Here is an 18,137-nt window from a genome sequence, read left to right on the forward strand (position 1 = left end):
TAATACATTAGCTGTGCATGTTTACAAGAGCTAATGAAATATTTAGTTTGTTTTAACTGATAATGGAATCAGATGACATTGCAGCAATACATGCGGAAGCAATCGAAGTGATTTTAAATCATATATTATACGTGCGCGGTGTTTATCCTGGACAAATCTTCAAGAAGCGCCGCATATACAACACGCCAGTTTTTATAGTCGCATTTCCGGCTTTAAATTCTTACCTAGCCAATGTGCTGAGAACTGTGCAGCAATTGCTGCAGAATCCTGCGCAACAACTGAAGCTGGAAGTTATTATATATGGAAATGATGCGGAGCACATGGAAAGCTACTTGTTGGAAATGCAACCGGTACAATCCGATCACGCACAGGATCAATATTTAATGGAGTACGAACAACAACTAAGCGCTGCACTTTACAAATTGGCGGACCGCGTTAAACATTTACCGAAACTCGGTCAAAATGCAAAGTTTAAGGTGCATATTCATACAACACAAACGGCCTTTACACAGCTCAGCCATGATGCACAATATCAGGAGTTTCCCTGGCTGCAAGCAAGTGCCAATCCGCAGCAGTTGGAACCGCGTAAATTTGCCCTACTGCCCCTCGCAACAGTTGACAAGGTGGGCTTGAAAATGGATGCGCATATATGTGGTTAGGTTTTATAATTGTATATTAAGCAATAGATTTTACATGAGATATAAAAAAAACTACTTTTTAGAGCAATCCTTGTCGTTTCAAGTCCTCAAATGTCTTGCGATTGACCACATTGCCCAGGGAGTCCTCGAACTCCTCTTCCTGGTCGGCTACCCAGCGTTCGCTCTGCTTTTGTGACTTGAGTTTCTCCCACAACGTGATCGCATCTTCGATCTGTGTCACATTCGCAAAATGCGCCGTATTCGGTATGCCCAGGCATCTCATTCCGTGCGCGTGCCGCCACTCGGCAAAGTGACGCTGAAACGCCTTGGGGCCCTTATATGTGAAGTTGCCACAAATTTCGCAGTTGTAGCTGATATTCAGTCCGTGCAGCTTGTACAGCCAGTAGGGTATGGGTTTGCCGTCCCAGCCCAATGGCAAATTCTTGGGATTGAATGGAACATCATCCGCATCCGGATCATCGTCGTTATCTGACTCGCTAGCTTCAACGTCGCTGTCATCGCGCTCGCCACCAGTTCGTGCCTGTTTACGCTGGACATTCTCCTTGGTAGCCGCACGTTGTTCGGAGAGCAGCTCAGCGTATTTATAGAGTAGCGCCTCCAACTGCGCGATTTCCTTATTCCGTTCATTCTCACGCGTCTGTGCATTAGCGCTCTTTGTTGTTGGTTTCTTGGCCATTAGCGCCGGGTCCAAAGTACTCTTGCCTTTGGTGGTGAACAAACGTTGCGCCCGCTCCTCCAAAGTGCCGCCACACTTGAGGCCCAAGGCGACCAATCCGGACTTGAGACGATCCAAGCCCAAGGAGGCCAGCTCCTCCCAGCTTGAGAAAGCTGATAAATCTAAATGCGCGCCCGTATTGGCAAGCGCCGATTCGGTCTCCTTTAAAGACCAGCCAGGGAATGCGCCTTGCAGCCATTGGCGCTGGAAATCGAGCTCAACCTTAACAAGCTCGCCCTCAAGGTCTAGTAGCGGTTGAATGCGCAGAATAAAGCTGTGTAGATAATTGTTAAGCGTCTCAATATACTTGCGGTACTCGCGATTTTTACGCTCACGTGGTATGTCAAAGACATGGTCGAAGGACATGAGGTACGTAATGTAGTCCAACTTTTCAACGCCGCGCAAATTTAAATATAGCTCATAACACTCGTTCAAATCCAAGTAGCGACCGCCACCCTCCTCATCGGTGAACTCAACCAGAGCGCTCATTTCGTCGGGATTATTGTAGACCTTTATCATTTCTTCAAATTCAACCGAAAGCGGAACACTGACTTCAGCCGGATGAGATTTGTAGAACTGTTTAATCTGCTTCAAGCGGGCATAGAATTCATTGAACTCATTTGGTCCAGATAACGCCGCTATTTCAGCCTTTCGCTCATTGTCCTTGTCCTCATACAGCTCGCGCAGCTGTGTGGTAGCGTGGTGGTGCAGTTCCATTAGATATTTTAGCCGGTGCTCACTGTGAATGCGCTCTTTTTCGCCGGGCTTTTTGGTTGCATGCTCATCGACCATCAGTTTCACTAGGCGCTCGCGCTCTTCGTGGTACCGACGCTGCTGCTCCAGTAGCGTCTCCATTATGCTGACTATTTAAAACAATTATTTAATTGCAAACGAAAAACAAATTTTCACAGAGTAGTGTATGCACATACGTACAATTAGAGCTGTACTGCCAGTATCGATAGTAGTGATGGTAGTTTTGAATACGAACGATGCATATCGATAGTACTTACGAACAGACATCGTTACAATTATCGGGACTATTTTGAGACCTTTCTCGATACTATCGCCTAGCTTTTGATTCACTTTTCGGTGCTTAACAACACTGCGCATCACGAAGTAAAATCATATGATCGATTGGAGGTAGTGAAAATTTCAGACGACGGGCAGAAGGCACACACACTGCAAGTAAATTTCCGATTCCGTTTTTGTCTCGTGTTGTATGGAGTTTTATTTTGTAATTTTCCTTTCGTGTTGTATAATTAAGAAATTTATTATAAAGTTAAAACCATTTCAGGCACGGTAGTACGTGAATTCCTTCGGAACTATTGAATTTCTATTTCGATTTTGTGGCAAGTGAGACAAATCAGTCAAGATGGCTTTGAGCGATGCTGATGTACAGAAACAGGTAAATAACAAGTGTAAAACGAAAAGCAATCTATAATGAGAGTATTTAGTTAAGTTGTTAAACATGTAAGACAGAAATGTTTTTCCAATTGAACAATAATTTCAATGCCACGGATCCGGGCAACGAGAAAGATGGCGAAGTCATGGGATTCTCATCGTAGTCATGTGAATTTTGCGTGCAGCTTTTTTAGTCACTATACATTAAAATATCTAATCTGGGCTGACAAAAAGTGTTTTATGTGCATATAAGACAGCGTATGAATAAGTTTTTGAGTAAATTAAAAATGGGTTTTGAATCTGTTGTTGGTGGAAAAAAGTATTGTTCAAAGTTTTACGCAAAAAGCAAAATGCTTATTGGTCATGTGACACGCACTACACTTGAGCAATGTGTTAAAGAGAGACGACTAGCGCAGCCAATACACTAGTGCGAGCACTGTCACACGACTGCGCTGTAAATGAACTTGCCGTGCCTTATCAATGCCATTGGATAGTTTTTTTTTCTTTTTTTCTGAAAGCACAAAATATTAAAAAATTTAATATTTACATTTGGTCAACGTAACGGTGCGCCGGGCGACAGCTGCTAATGATTTAGCCGAGCAGCAAATGTTTCAGCTACACAAATGTAGATATATAGGTGCCTAATCATGTGATTAGCTTTAGGTTTGTTCTATCCATCAGCCACTTTCATAGATTTTGATAAACGAAGCTAATTTAATACTTTTTCGCTTCAGATCAAACACATGATGGCATTCATTGAGCAGGAGGCCAATGAAAAAGCCGAGGAGATCGATGCCAAAGCCGAAGAAGAGTTCAATATTGAGAAGGGACGTCTCGTCCAACAACAGCGTCTCAAGATTATGGAGTACTACGAGAAAAAGGAGAAGCAAGTTGAGCTGCAGAAGAAAATCCAATCCTCAAACATGCTCAATCAGGCTCGCTTGAAGGTCGGTTTTTATATGCAAACCAGCTCTACCATTTGAAAAAAAAAAAAACAAAAACAAAAACAAATTCATCTCTGGTTTTACTTACCACTTACAGGTGCTCAAAGTGCGCGAGGATCATGTTGGCAGTGTGCTGGATGATGCACGCAAACGTCTCGGCGAAGTCACCCAGAACGAATCCGAATACAAGACCGTTCTTGAGAAACTAATTGTCCAAGGCCTGTATCAGGTTATGGAACCTAAAGTAACCCTACGCTGCCGTCAAGTCGATGTGCCCCTAGTTAGGGCAGTAATCCCTTCAGCTATTGAGCAGTACAAAGCCGCAATGAAACAGGATGTTGAGTTTTATATCGACGAGAAGGAGTATCTGTCGGCCAATACCTGTGGTGGTGTTGAGCTGTTGGCTTTGAATGGACGCATCAAGGTGCGTGGCAAACAATTTTACTGCTCTAACAATTTTATTAATGATCCATGTTCACATTGTAGGTGCCAAATACCCTGGAGTCCAGATTAGAATTGATTTCACAGCAACTTGTGCCAGAAATCCGTAACGCCCTGTTCGGCCGCAATGTTAATCGCAAATTCACCGATTAAAAATTTTCTTTAAGTGAAAAAACAGAACAGTTCAAGCTTATAACAACAACAACAACAAGAAAAAAACAACCACTTAATAATGGAAGAAGAAAACTCATACTCTTGAACTCATTTAACAAAATTGTGTCTATTAATTATTATTATTATTATTGCCGTTGTCTTTTTATAGTCAAACTGAGAAAAACAAAGAATGTTGGTCAAATATGTAGGCAACAATTATGTGTTAAAAGTACTTACATATTTGCCAATTATGATATATTAGAGTATATTTCAACAGATAAACACAGTTCTAAGTGCATTCAAATCCGTAAAAGAGTTTGTTAAAGTTTGTTTTCTATGAACTAACCGGCGTTAACAATATAAGCTAATTATAATAACATTCCTCAATACTTTGCGATCCGTTATTAGTTCTGGCGATTCAAGTGCGCCTTTATCATTTTTGTAAAATTCTTTTTGTTTTGCCCTTGTCTGTAAATTTTGTTGTACATTTTTATTAACTGTTTGTTTATTATTGTTATCCCCTTTTCTTTAGCCATGTTATTCAATTGCAATGTGCGTCACAGCGGCAACAATTATCAATGTTTATTAACATAAATGATAATTATCAATGTATGTGCCACTTGCAGGCCGCACGCGTGCACACTCAGCATTATTGTCCGCTTGCCACCGAAATTCATTTAGTCGCATTTCGCTGGCTCGAGGACAATGTGCGCCGGCGTCCAGCAACTGGCACATTTTAAAGGCCATAAACAATCATCAAATGTCTGTTGTTGAACCAGTTAAATACGAATACACAGTTACCCTAACGCACGCGCAGTTAACGAAGTATTGCCAAGTGGCCAAGTAGCTAAATTTGTTAATACATATAAAAGCCTTCATATTTTACCTGCTTCCAATTCCAAATCATATATATATATATAAATATATATACTTAAATGTAAAATTGAAAGAAAAGAAAAAAATGGAAATTATAAGTCTCAATTTAAATGGCTGCCGCTGTTGACGCACAATTGCTTTATAAACGCACGTTCATATCTGGCTCTAATCAAGTACACACAGAATAATTGTATTTTAATGTTTGCGTGTTCACGAAAAATAACTACAAATTTAGCATACAATAAAATCAATAGCATATGCATTATTATATAACATCGATTAAATGAATTACAAATGCAACAAACTTACTTTTAAACTTAAACAAAATTTATGTTGAATAAAAACAGTATTTCCAAAAACAAAAAACAATCAACAAATTTCGCACTTTCTCTAATTCGGCTGCATTAAAAAGGCTGTGCTAACACATGTAGGCCGTAGACATCCTTGAAACAAAAACCCAATTGAATTCTAACCGAATTGAATATTAACCGAACCCAAGATTGGATGGGCTGCGGCTCGTTTATATGTACACATGGGGTATAATCCTATCCAAAGTAGACAATAATAGTAGAGAGTTAAGAAATTGCCGTATTTTGGTATTTCATTGAAAACATGCTTTAGAAGACCGATTTTACTTAAATTAATCCGTTGGCAAATACAAATTTCGAACCGTGTCAAGTATAATGAAATTTTTAACTTTGGTCAACATATTATTTATAACATGGTATAGTGAAATTAGGGACTTTCCGAAATTTGAGACAGCATTTTAAAAACAATAAAAAAACATTTTAACTTTCAAAAAAAAAAACTTAAAATGTGTCTTTAAACATGATTAATTTAAAATTTAGTATGCCACCTTCTTGGATCTTAGAAAATAAAGTCCTTATATCAGCGTGATCTGAAAAACAAAAAAAAAGTTTATATGCTTGTTTAAATAGCCCGTTTTCAGCTCTATATATTTGGAATTGTTTGTAATTTGATCAATCACATATTAAATCGATTTGAGATGCTTCAGTTTTTCACCCATGAGTACAATAATAAAACACGATTAATTGTAATTTGTTTACTTTAATTGTATATATTACTGTATGTATATTTTTTTTCTTGCATGCAATCGCCTTTTCAATTAACTTTCCCCCATTTTCATTTGAGATGTGGTTTCCCAAGACATGTTTGTATGTTTTTCATCTGTTCTAAGATGGCCGATTAAGCTTGTCTTTGTTAATCATTCAAATATACATAAATTGTGTGTCGATGTCTAACTGCATAATTAGCATTTACTATTTTTCCTAAAAGTCCTGACCAGTTATTACTTAAAATCATTTGCTGACTTTTAAATAAGAGAATAACTTTGAATGTGTTTTTTTTTTTTTGTTTGTTTTCAGATGCAACATAATTATAACAATATTTTCTGGCCTTTTTTGTTTGCATACATATATATATATATATATAAACAATTTTTCAAGTTTGTGTTTGTATCTTTTTCATTTTTTGTTTGTTTTGAAATTCACTTAAATATTGCTCAAAATGAATAAATTTAACAATTTTAAGTGCACATTTTGTAATGTAGAAAGTGGTTTTGAAAAACTATTAAATTGTGTACAGTAAATTTCGAATTTTGCGGCTTGGCTCTCTCCTCTCTCTTTACGTTGCAAAGTCCATGGGTCTTGTTAACATCTAGGAAATTTCCAAAGGGGAGTGTAGTTCGGTTGGCTGTTGGTAATGCGAAATATATGTATATATATATACACACACATATGCATATATATTGATGATGATGGCGACTCCGTATAGTTGCAGTTGGTTTAATGCCGAGATAATGAACTGCGCCTAATATATTTGTTAGTCGCCTAACTTTTGCTCATCCTCCGATTCAGATTCTGTAAGTAAAAAAGTAGGCATAATATGTATATGTATTAGATTACTATTGCCAAATGCATAACAAGTTAAATTTGTCCGAACGATTATTGGCCGAATGTAACTATGTTTAGTTATATGGACACCCAATCATTCCTTTGCTCTGGCATACGTTATAAGGAGTGATCGTTACCCATTGGGAGTACAACTTCAACAAACAATTTTAAAGAGTATGCACACGTTCAAGTGCTTGCAAAAGATGTAAATTTGAATGATTGTCCGAACGATTATTGGCCAAATGTAACTATGTTTAGTTATATGGACACCCAATCATTCTTTTGCTCTTGCATATTTTACATGAGCTTTTTAAGACTTTGTACAACTTAAAAAGTTGGTAAGGAAATATGCAGGAAATATTCCATCGAATGTCCAGGTTTTCATTGGCCTGCGTTGTTCTATGGTTTTAAAAACAACGAGGCAAGCAAAAAACCCAAATGCTCTTGCAATTTTGTACAATGAAAATGCCACACAAAAGGCAAAACCATTCTCAAAAATTGCCAGCCTTATGATGCCTTATAATAATTTTGTTCATAACATCGTTTTTTAGATACTAACCTTCCTCGGCAGATTGGAGCCATTCGGCGAATTTGCGCATTTGTTCGAGGAAATGCATCTTGCCCTTGTTAGAGTGTCCGTCCTTGTACCAGCGCAAGATGATCTCCTCGGACAATACCTCGGTCTTGTAAAACAACAAGATGATCTTTTGGAACGCTTTCATGAAATTCATATTTTCGTAGCAGAACTCCTGCACTTTTAATATCAATGCCAATTCTGAACGATCTGTTGAGGCAAACGCCTGCAACAAGGTGCAATATGTCTTTAGATGACGCACCGCTTGATCGGTGACAAGCTCCTCCTTTTTGTTCCATTCTCCCAACGACATGATTGTGGACCAAATCTAATAAATCATGTTTAATTAGAATAATATAAGATAAGCTGTAAAGAATACACAGAAACAGGACCACTTACAATAACAATTATTTCATGATCAGGAATGTTGGTACGTAGTGCAAACTCTTTGATGTCTGCAGTTATTTCATTATGTGCCTTCTCATCGTTAATATCATCGATGAGGGTCTGCTGCAGTTCACGTTTGGCCTCTTGGCTGGCCTGAGCCTTATGCAATTTTATGATCTCATTGAGTTCTTTGTCAAGAAAAACTTGTTTAAAATATTCCTCAGTACGTTTGTTTAGTGGGAAAAAGTCCATAAGTCTGCAACGAAAATTATATTCGTTATAGTTTTACATGAAGAACGTAAAATTCGTTACGGTGTGCTAATGTACGAAATAAAATGGGCACCCAAATAAAGCTAGTTTATTTGCGACATGCATTAAATTCCATGTAAATGATTGCTCTAGGAATGTTAATTAAAGATTAACAAGATATGCATGTAGATCTTCCTGAAAACATTCCAAATATTTACAAATATGTAATGTAACTTACTTGCTTTCCAGTCCACCCTTTTTAAGCGCCTGAATAAGATATGCAATGCCCTTCTCTTGCTTGAACGTCAAAAACAGCTCCAATAAAAACTCGAGTGCAATGCCATCCTTAATCAGATGCTCATTGTTTAGTACCAGCAATACATTTGGCGGTACAGAGCCATTAACTGCAAATTGCAATGAGAACCTCATTTAGAACGGTATTCAAATATCCTAAAAAGTTTCTATAGACAGGGGAAAAAATGTGCTTGGGCTCGTGGCTTTTGCATTAGGCTTACACTTTTACATGCAAGAGTCAGTATACCAAGACTATAAATTTAATATTAGCCAACTGTAGTAAGAGTGTATGATCGTTTGCTCAAAACTCATAATATCACAGGTGACTATAATATTTGTATTGATATGTAATTAAATTAATTAAATATGCTTACCTAACCAGAGCGCAGTCATGCGCGCAAGCTTAATACGTTCACTTGGCGTAAAGCCCTTTACGAATAACAAAACTTTACCCATCTCCTCTTCGAACATTTTCTCAAGGTACTTGTACCGTCTAATGAGTTTAACAAACACCTGCAAACATTTAAGTTTTATATTAGACATTAGGCATAATTAAGTTTGGGCGTATTCAATAATTTTTTTTTTTTAAATTTATATTGTCGCAACATTAGAAATCTTTAAAAATCGAGTTTTGCGAAAAGTTAAAGACAAGTAAAATGTGGCGTTTCATTTTGCATAATTTTGACACCGATTATAACACAAAGTAATTAATAACCAGTTCTAATAATATGCGGCTAAGGTTTACAAAAATACACAGATGTGTATACAACACACGACTCAACTGGTTTGTCGCAACATTAGAAATCTTTAGATTGTTGTAATTATTTCTATACAAAATAAAGACAAGTAAAATGAGGCGTTTCATTTGGCATATAATGACACCGATTATCTGCATTGACCGATAACCGGTTCTAATAATATGCACACGCAGCATTGGTGTCAACGATATACTAACCTGCTCATGGTTGCGCATTGACTCCATATCCTCGGGTGCATCGAATATGCAGTAACTTGTGCGTGGCTTTTCGCCATCCTGAGATATAGAACCGCCAGGCACTAAGATGGTATTTCAGTTAAATATTAGATGAGATGGTATTTTAAATAGATTCACTTTTCACTCACCTAATAGACCACCCGCAATCAATATATCAAACAGCACTTCACCGTAACGACGATAATCGAGCTTGTTGCCCGCGCTGTCTAGAAACTTAGAGATTTGATCCAGGTCGCCTTCAGTTTTTTCGAGACCAGCAATGACCGCATCACGGAATCCCGTTGGGTCATATTTTTCTCTTTCATCTAATTCGAAACAACAGTAACACGTACTTTCAGAAATATTTGAAAACTATTCTAATCTTAGCTAAATGCTTACCTCTTTTTCTGGTCTTGATGCGTTGACCCGATAGCACTGGTCTTTCAGTTTTTTGACTCATACAATAAATTGCTGCAGATATGAAGTAGAGACAATCAATTTTATGTATTTTTTTTTTTTTAGTAAATTTGTATTTTCTTTTTTACAGTAAATATATATATGACGTGATATACAAGGTTACTAGGTTCTGTATGTGTGAAAACGCTTACACGTTGAATCAAATCGTGTGCCAATGCTATCTAACCTAAAAAAAAAAAAGTTGCTTGATCGTGTGTGCCTCACACACGCAAGCACACATATATATATGTATGTACATGCGCATAATCTCTTACAGTTTGATAATGCCGAACGGCCAATGAAAGGCGAACTGTGAGAGCTCGCCTAAAGAAGAAGCGAGCAAAGAAACATCAGAATAAAGTGAAATTTTTGAAAATATGTACATAAGCACGTTGACTTTGTTACTGGGAGCGCGCTTGCAAACGAGGTCAATGTATACTTAATACGTATGTATATACACAAAGGCTTTGTTGTCGAACTTAATTTTTAGCCAGTTTTAATTGCAACAAATTACACTTATACTTTCACTTAACGGATGTTAATTTGCCAAAGATCTTGCTTCAGCGTGCGTTTCCTATTGTATCGTACCCAAATGTGATGGCGCGAGCAAGTTTCTATGAGGTTAGATGTGCACACATACATAGGCATATGCATGTGAGTTTAACTGGCCGTTAGTTTGCAAAATTCTCGCACAGACTACGAATTTACCTTGGACTAGCTGGACAATAAGCGCAGTGCAATCAAAATAGACGTAATGAGTTTCCTTTGTGCTTTGCTGTTCCCAAATATGCGTCTACTTTAATTTTAACTGTAAAATTGACACGCACGCACACACAGAGACACTCAACAGTTGAGAGAGGGAGAGAGAGAGAAAAACCCGCAGAAATTTCTGCCGATTGTGTTTTCTGTTTAAATATTAACTTTAACAATTTTGTTGCTTTTAAATTCAGTGTATGTCAAAAATTCTATTTTTATTAAATATCACAATCGGCTACTATATACATACATGTGTATTCTTTGCTGTTAAAGTGTTTTTGACGTTCGAGCGCCTCTTCTGCGCACACCACTTTATTAAACGAAATTCAGAAAGCAAATGACACACACATTTCGTTGAATGCCGACGATAACGACACGACGACATGTGGTCGGCGCCATTTTGTGGCAATACATTGACATTCAAACAGCTCACACACATGTATACATGTACATGTCTGTCCATGTATTTCGTCTGTGTGCACATCAATTTCGAGGTTCTATTTGTCTGGGCTTCGCCAATGCAATAATGAACCAGCTCTTTTGCGAATGCCTTTGAAAATTCAACGTCTCATTCACAATGAATGCCTTCTCTTCCGCCATTAGAACATTGTGAACGCGTATTTCGTGCCACTTATTTAATTATGAGCGTACAGTCGCACTTGTATGTTATAAAATCATTGATTATTTGCGATGATTATGAATCACTGTAGCTAAAATATGGTATTCAGTTTATAGAAATAAGCCCACATACACAAAATACATGTACATCATAACCTTTCTTAAAAATTATATGTACAGACAATAACCAAGTATGTATGTATGCACTAATACACACACAAGCATACATAAATGACTAAGACTTGAGGCCTTATTGCGCGCAATCTTTCATAAAATTGCGCAATTGATCAGAAATAACACATAACTACCATGCGTAGTAATTAACTTAATTATACTTTGAAATATTTTCACAAAATTTTATTATGTACTTACGATTAAAACAAAAAAAGCTGTTTTGCTGAAGAAATTGAGCTGTTAGTCCGTGTGCGAGCGTGCGAAAAACACTAATGCAGTGCTGCGATAGCGGCAATATCAACGATGGTTATGTTTTATCGATATCATCAAAGTGTTCGAAACTATCGCTAAAATCAAAGACGCCGATACACAGCTGATATAATAATTGCTGCTCTCACAATTTAGTGCTAAATATGGATTCGAATTTTAAGAATTTTAAATATATGCAGTTGCACCAAGTACTATTAAAATTACAACCCCTTAAACAGTACTATGATGATAGCGGGCATAAAAACACTTTCAAGACACAGGAAGATGTGCAAAAGGTGTAGTAGATATGATTTGAAAGTAAATATCGTTTTTAGCACTATTCCTCCAATTCAGATCTGTGGAGACTTTTTAAAGGCACTCAAAAAAGATTTGAGTCTTGAGGAAATAACGTCTTTATATTCCGCAGCCATAATGCTGCTTATACTAGGAGATCCTGAAATACAAAATCAGCGGCTCGAACTCTTGAACGATTGTTTCAATTATTCAGACATGTTAAAGCCAACAATGATTGATTATGCCACTCGTGAATTACTTGATAACTTAAAATTCGCTGCAAGCCTTGCTGAGAACCATACTGACTATGATTATATGCTTTATTTATTATGGGCAATACCGCATATAATCACAGCAAGTGAAACGGGAAAAATGATATCACTGGGCCTTTTACGCGCTTTTATAGCCGAGTTGACGAGTTCGAGCCCAGTTGTCATGCATATATATCGAAATGTAAGTCAAGCAAAAACCGAATATTCGTGTTTACTTTTGTTTAAAAGATTTCAGAAGTCTGGCAAATGTTTAAAACCCTAAAGGTGGAGGCAATACTAGACGAATGGACACTGAAAAAAACATACACATTGGTTAAGAGCTTTGCATTAATATTGGCAGCAGCTGCGTTGAACAGTAACAATGCGGCATTAAAGCAAGCCGGGTACCGGGGCTTTGAGTTGCCCCAAGCAGAGACTTGCACTGAAATTTCGGAGTGGTTCAAGATCCTCAGAAACAAGCTAGAAGAGAAGCACAAGGCAGACAAATGCAAAGCAGGCTTGATGGTATGACCCTTGCCTAAATAGCAATTATAATACTTTAACGCTAAGTATCCATTTTCGCAGTTGGTACGCTTTATTGACTTTAACATACTAAACCTTTTACCGGAAGCTGGAAATGAAATAGCGTCGGAGGCTGGAAACGAAGCGGTGCGCAACAAAAGAATAAGTTTTTAGGTTGTACAATGCACACATATTTATCATGTTACATATAACACACATATTTATGTTTAAAGCCAAAATTATTTATACTTTTTTGCGCTTTTCCGCATAGGGACATCCACGGGCACCACCACACTGTTGTAGTAGTTAGAAGAGATTCGATTAAGAAAATACAATCCCACCAGGGAGAATAGAATACTAAAAGAAAAACAACAATTTATTGCGATTTCTGCGTGGGCGTCGGCATTAACTTACCTGGTTGTTGCACAAACGCGATGAACAACGCCCGCAGCAGCCGCTGTTAACGATAAACACAATAGAATCTCTGGCACAAGTTTGGCCTGAAAATCAGGCCCGAAGATCAGCATTTCAGCATTTGATAAACATGTGAGGCTTAATATAAACAACCAAGAAAACAGGTAGCCGCCAAACAAAATATTTATTTGGGAATCATTAAACCATTGGGCATAGAAACGCAGCGTTGCAAATATAACAAAGCTCAGTATGCCAGAGATAATTGTAGAGATCAGAGTGCTTTTGGTTGTGATTGAGGCGGCTGCAAAACATATTTACTATAACAATAACATATATTGCATTTTTTGGCGAAAATAAAAACTTACACATTTTTAAGCTAGGAATTCAATCGCTATCTGCATCAGAAGCGAAAAGGTATCGATAGCTGCATAAATATATGGTAAAAGTTTCCAAATATCGATATCTATCGAAAATAAGTCAGAGGGACCATTGTAAATAGCAGAAATTGCGTTTAATAATTAAATTATTAATGAAAACATGGCAACATTATTGAAAGCAGCCATCAGCACGTTCCGAGGAACGTTCTGGCAGACACGTAGGATTGCAACTAGCACACCATTGTTAATAAAAGAAAGTAAGTACAACGCCTGGCACGCAACGGGATGTTTCATAACCTTGCTGAGTTTGTTTTGAAAACAAATTTTGTCGTATTTTAAGTACATGAGAAACTGGAAAACAATGCACTGGTCTTTGAGGGCGTAAACGTGGCATCACCACGTTCAGAAAAGATGCTGAAACCTGCTTGTGCCAGCACCTTTTGCCCAGAGTGCACATTGGGTTTGGACATTAAGCATACGGACGTGCTAATTTTATCGCAATACGTCCGTTCTGATGGCTGCATGTTGCCTAGACGTATAACAGGATTGTGTCATCGGCAGCAAAAGAAGATGGGCACACTAGTTACCATGGCTCAAAAGGCTGGCCTAATGCCGAACCTTGCGCCGTCTTGGAGCAAAAAGGACCCAAAGAAGAGATTTGGATGGCGCAAGTTTAACAAGTATTTTTTGGAATCGACGATTAAATACTAAAACTAGTTTTAATACCATAATAAATGTAAATGTTTTCCATTTTATATACTGATGTTTATGAACCGGCGTTTTAGCATAGGTATCGATTACTATCGTCTGCCAAATATTTTGCCAACAAAATGTGCGGTCACATTATCTTTGTCATTCTTTAAAATTTTCATTCAATTCGGCGCGTTTCTTAACATAAATGAGTTTTTTAAGCAATAACAATACGGTGCACGTAGAAGTGCGTGTGCAGCGCAGTGAGCAGTGAGTTAAAAGTTTTGCAATCATATAAAGTTTGGTAAAATAATTTTTACTTACAGGCGCATGCAGACGCTTCGAGCGGCAATCGAGCCACAGCTTGACGCATATTTAAAATCATTAAAAACATTGCGCTGGAATGTTGCATTCGCTCCGGACACCAAGCTTCCATCAGTGGAGAGTATTCTGCTGGAGAAAGACAACGGCGAAAATGGAACAGTAAAGCCGGATCATAATAGGTTGAAATTTTGCTATCATTTCTACACGACGCATCGTCCTGGGCTGCGATCAGCCGGTGGGCTATTTGACGGTGAAGGCGACGGCAATTCCGATAGCCTGGACAGTGTGATAGCTGCTAATCATGTTCTGCTGCCTGCCAATGAGTTTGTCGGCCTCTGGGATAATTTGATTTACGAGGAAGGACTCAAGGAAAAGGTGTGTTTTACTAAATCTATATTGAGTATATGCATGTAGTTATTTTGAATTTTGCAGCTGCTTAAATTCGCATTGTCCGCTTTGAGTTTCTCGCAGCATAGTGTAGACACTAATGTGATTGCCTGCAACCGCTTATTGCTACTGCATGGTCCACCTGGCACTGGCAAGACTAGTCTGTGCAAGGCGCTCGCTCAAAAGCTCGCCATAAGGACACAAAGCAGCTTCGCCTACACGCATCTTGTGGAGATCAACAGCCACAGTCTGTTTTCAAAGTGGTTCTCGGAGAGTGGCAAATTGGTGGCGCGTCTCTTTGGCAAAATCGGCGAGCTCGTGGCGGACAAAAACAATTTGGTTTGCGTGCTTATTGACGAGGTGGAATCCCTGGCGTATCAACGAAGTGCTATGAGCAGCAATGAGCCGCGAGATGCCATGCGAGTGGTTAATGCGGTGCTTACCCAGCTGGATGATATAAAGGCCTGTCCAAATGTGCTCATTTTGGCAACTTCAAACTTGGCCCAATGCATTGATTTGGCATTTTTGGATCGCGCAGATATACGTCAGTTTATTGGCTTGCCGGCTATAGCAGCTATAGGCTCCATTTACAAGTCAATGCTGGCCGAATTGATGGTGAGGGGCATTGTGAGAACAGAGGACTTGGAAGGCAATCAGGAGGACTCTGAGGATCTGCTGACTAATTTGGCTGAACGCAGTGTTGGTCTAAGCGGGCGCACCCTGCGCAAATTGCCGCTGTTAGCTCACGCTCATCACACGAGCCGAGATCTGTTTGAGCTTAACCAAAAGATAACCCTATCCGATTTCCTGGACGCAATGCTACTAGCCTTGGAGCAGTTGCTAGCTGAACAGCGACACTTAAAGCTAGATACAAATGTCAATGAGATGGCATGACGAGAAATTTGTTAAGCAAATGACGCCATACAAGTCCCTTTTCCATTACATGTGATGCTTTTACTAAAAACAATGTTGTCCGATGTGTCGATGTGTTCATCATTTCATTATGTCCCTTTGAAAACCGTTTTCATATGCACACCATACAGATTTTTTCATTTGGCCTAGTTTTAATTTGAAAACAATCGTCAAAGCTTGTTACTTGATTGCAATCAACACCACACATCTTTCTCTTTCCCTTACTTACCATGCATGTCCACTAACACATCATTACTCCAAGCGTTAATAAAATTATTCATCAAACATGTCTGTCTACAATTTGTTTTCTTAATGTATCATTTATTTGAGTGGATAAGCTAATTAAAATGAATGCGTCAATGGGAACTATCTGTAGCTGGGCTAATCTTACAATGCTGGCGTGCATGTTACTCAAATTTTTGCGGCTGTTTGCAGTCCATGGCTGCATGGACGCGATTCCACAGCGTGAAGGAAAACTTATCAATGCGACTGTTCAGCCGAAGACTGAACTGTGACTTGCGGTACATCAGCATATTGGTTTCAAACTGGCGTCGCTCCGCTGCATGTCGCTCTGCATCGTTCCGGAGCTGCGTACAGTCTATCCTGGACTCGAACGGCGAAGGTGAATCCCACATTTGGTCAGCTTTCGATTTGGTGAGTGGGGTCACAAGTGCGGTACTTTTCGAAACACTGCTAGAATGTGCGGACGTCTCGCTAGATGAAACTTTATTTAACTGTTTGTTGTATTTGCAGATGAGATCATTATAGATGCGCAATTTTTCTGGTTTGGTTATCATGTCATCCATGTCATCATGGCTGTAATCAACCGTGTCTGGTTCTTCGTCACAGAAGTCGGGCAACGGTGTTATAGCGCCGCCGGTTAATCGCATTGACGACTCCTCAGACAGTTTCACATTTTTGTGAGTTGCTTCTGATTCGTCGCATTTCACACTTCTGTTGGGTTGCTCAGATTCCTCGCATAACGTTATCTCCTGCAAATCATGTGTCAGCTGGTCCACACGTTTGTTGAGCTGCAGCAACTGCTCCTCCACGTGGCGTATCATTGTACCGAACTGTTTGTTGTTCTCCTCCAGCGTAGCCAAACTCTGGCCAACTACGTTGCGGGCTATAAGCTTGCCGACAATCTCCTTGAGATCGTCGAGCTTTACGTATTCGGTTTCCGAGCTTAGTTTTTCGGGCGTACTTAGCAGCATTAACTCTTGGGCCATTTCGCGCATAAAGTTGGGTGCCGTCAATAGGGCGGCCACCTCACGCCGGATATTCTCACTGAGGGATAGCTTTAGCTGTGGCGCCACCTCAGGAGGTAGCCTAGCTGCGGCTTCATTTAATATATCCATTGCTTCGTCGCTGTCTAATCTGCTAATTGATTCTTGTACGTTCATTTTTAAAAAAATTTTATTACCACACTTAATTTGGGATACTTTAATGATCTTTTATGTCGTATAATATCTCTATATATATATATATAAATAAAACATATAAAATTTTCAAAGCCTTCTAAATAACATGTCGATCATAAGCTATAAGATATAGTTAAAAAAACAATTCCATGCCGACCATTATAACTTTTCCTTATTTAAAAAAAAATTAAGTTTTCTATATCTCTTTATCGGTCCTTAATGACCGACATATCTGCGATAAATGAACAACTGTACCTTTTTAATGCAGTCATTTTTTGGGACATGGTTTCGACCATATGATCTTTATTTGAGAGGAGTTTCACACTTTTTGAAAAATATATCCCTCCTTGGTGGAAATGGGACTCACATAATTGGTGGCTCATATTCCACATTAAGGATCCCTATGAAAATTCAAGTAAGACATCTTTAACAATTTTCGCATGTCCAAAGCTTGATTGGTGATTCGATTAACTTCAAGTTTATTTTTAAAATTAATATAAGAACTTAGTGCGTAATTATTTCATCATTGTTAAAAACTTCACCTGCAACTGTGCAAATCATTCTTTTTTTATAATTATGTATATCTAAGAGCTCAATTATTAATTAATAAGCTTAAAGTGGAATTCAATTAGATATTTTTTAGTGTCTGAGATCAAGAGAGCGTGAACAGAGAATGCGGACTATTAGGTTGACAATACAACTTGTTAATATAC

General features: G+C 38.5%; 8 protein-coding genes across 12 annotated transcripts; 5 read left to right on the plus strand and 3 right to left on the minus strand.

The window, feature by feature from the left end:
- The first annotated feature begins 5 nt into the window (after positions 1–5).
- PolZ2 (DNA polymerase zeta subunit 2) lies at positions 6–726 on the plus strand. The gene has a single exon (XM_002053617.4). The coding sequence runs from the start codon at positions 63–65 to the stop codon at positions 657–659; it is 597 nt and encodes a 198-aa protein (XP_002053653.1). The 5' UTR covers positions 6–62; the 3' UTR covers positions 660–726.
- Positions 656–2,320, minus strand: noi (splicing factor 3a subunit 3 noi). The gene has a single exon (XM_002053616.4). It carries the CDS (start codon positions 2,227–2,229, stop codon positions 718–720), a length of 1,512 nt encoding a protein of 503 aa, XP_002053652.1. The 5' UTR covers positions 2,230–2,320; the 3' UTR covers positions 656–717.
- Positions 2,321–2,426: 106 nt separating this feature from the next.
- On the plus strand, positions 2,427–4,810 carry Vha26 (V-type proton ATPase subunit Vha26). Of its 2 annotated transcripts, none has more exons than XM_015171660.3 (5): positions 2,427–2,559; positions 2,669–2,779; positions 3,510–3,722; positions 3,817–4,143; positions 4,206–4,810. In XM_015171660.3, the coding sequence occupies exons 2-5, from the start codon at positions 2,747–2,749 to the stop codon at positions 4,311–4,313; spliced, it is 681 nt and encodes a 226-aa protein (XP_015027146.1). In that variant the 5' UTR covers positions 2,427–2,559; positions 2,669–2,746; the 3' UTR covers positions 4,314–4,810. The 2 variants fall into 2 exon arrangements, with proteins under 2 accessions (XP_015027146.1, XP_002053651.1); XM_002053615.4 differs by having other exon boundaries at positions 2,470–2,608.
- A 1,431-nt stretch (positions 4,811–6,241) lies between these two features.
- kra (basic leucine zipper and W2 domain-containing protein kra) lies at positions 6,242–11,889 on the minus strand. 3 transcript variants are annotated; one of them, XM_015172026.3, is made up of 9 exons: positions 11,782–11,889; positions 9,979–10,050; positions 9,729–9,905; positions 9,562–9,662; positions 8,981–9,119; positions 8,551–8,716; positions 8,076–8,319; positions 7,662–8,004; positions 6,242–7,069 (listed from the first exon to the last, which is right to left on the minus strand). In XM_015172026.3, the coding sequence occupies exons 2-9, from the start codon at positions 10,037–10,039 to the stop codon at positions 7,032–7,034; spliced, it is 1,269 nt and encodes a 422-aa protein (XP_015027512.1). In that variant the 5' UTR covers positions 10,040–10,050; positions 11,782–11,889; the 3' UTR covers positions 6,242–7,031. The 3 variants fall into 3 exon arrangements, with proteins under 3 accessions (XP_015027512.1, XP_015027511.1, XP_002053650.1); XM_015172025.3 differs by lacking the exon at positions 11,782–11,889 and adding an exon at positions 11,042–11,161; XM_002053614.4 differs by lacking the exon at positions 11,782–11,889 and adding an exon at positions 10,744–10,900.
- A 56-nt stretch (positions 11,890–11,945) lies between these two features.
- On the plus strand, positions 11,946–13,480 carry LOC26531778 (uncharacterized). Of its 2 annotated transcripts, none has more exons than XM_015172452.3 (4): positions 11,946–12,128; positions 12,187–12,579; positions 12,627–12,902; positions 12,963–13,480. In XM_015172452.3, the coding sequence occupies exons 1-4, from the start codon at positions 11,997–11,999 to the stop codon at positions 13,071–13,073; spliced, it is 912 nt and encodes a 303-aa protein (XP_015027938.1). In that variant the 5' UTR covers positions 11,946–11,996; the 3' UTR covers positions 13,074–13,480. The 2 variants fall into 2 exon arrangements, 1 of the variants encoding a protein (XP_015027938.1); XR_001450051.3 differs by having other exon boundaries at positions 11,970–12,128; positions 12,637–12,902.
- Positions 13,067–13,814, minus strand: LOC6629555 (protein KRTCAP2 homolog). Its single transcript, XM_002053613.4, has 3 exons — positions 13,679–13,814; positions 13,314–13,614; positions 13,067–13,256 (listed from the first exon to the last, which is right to left on the minus strand). Exons 1-3 carry the CDS (start codon positions 13,680–13,682, stop codon positions 13,139–13,141), a joined length of 423 nt encoding a protein of 140 aa, XP_002053649.2. The 5' UTR covers positions 13,683–13,814; the 3' UTR covers positions 13,067–13,138.
- Positions 13,804–14,445, plus strand: mRpS18A (mitochondrial ribosomal protein S18A). Its single transcript, XM_002053612.4, has 2 exons — positions 13,804–13,947; positions 14,031–14,445. The coding sequence occupies exons 1-2, from the start codon at positions 13,851–13,853 to the stop codon at positions 14,399–14,401; spliced, it is 468 nt and encodes a 155-aa protein (XP_002053648.1). The 5' UTR covers positions 13,804–13,850; the 3' UTR covers positions 14,402–14,445.
- A 46-nt stretch (positions 14,446–14,491) lies between these two features.
- pch2 (pachytene checkpoint 2 protein) lies at positions 14,492–16,292 on the plus strand. The gene is made up of 3 exons (XM_002053611.4): positions 14,492–14,650; positions 14,707–15,079; positions 15,137–16,292. The coding sequence occupies exons 1-3, from the start codon at positions 14,589–14,591 to the stop codon at positions 15,983–15,985; spliced, it is 1,284 nt and encodes a 427-aa protein (XP_002053647.1). The 5' UTR covers positions 14,492–14,588; the 3' UTR covers positions 15,986–16,292.
- Positions 16,293–18,137: the final 1,845 nt, after the last annotated feature.

This window comes from Drosophila virilis, chromosome 2 (genome assembly GCF_030788295.1).
Source record: "Drosophila virilis strain 15010-1051.87 chromosome 2, Dvir_AGI_RSII-ME, whole genome shotgun sequence".
Taxonomy (NCBI): domain Eukaryota; kingdom Metazoa; phylum Arthropoda; class Insecta; order Diptera; family Drosophilidae; genus Drosophila; species Drosophila virilis.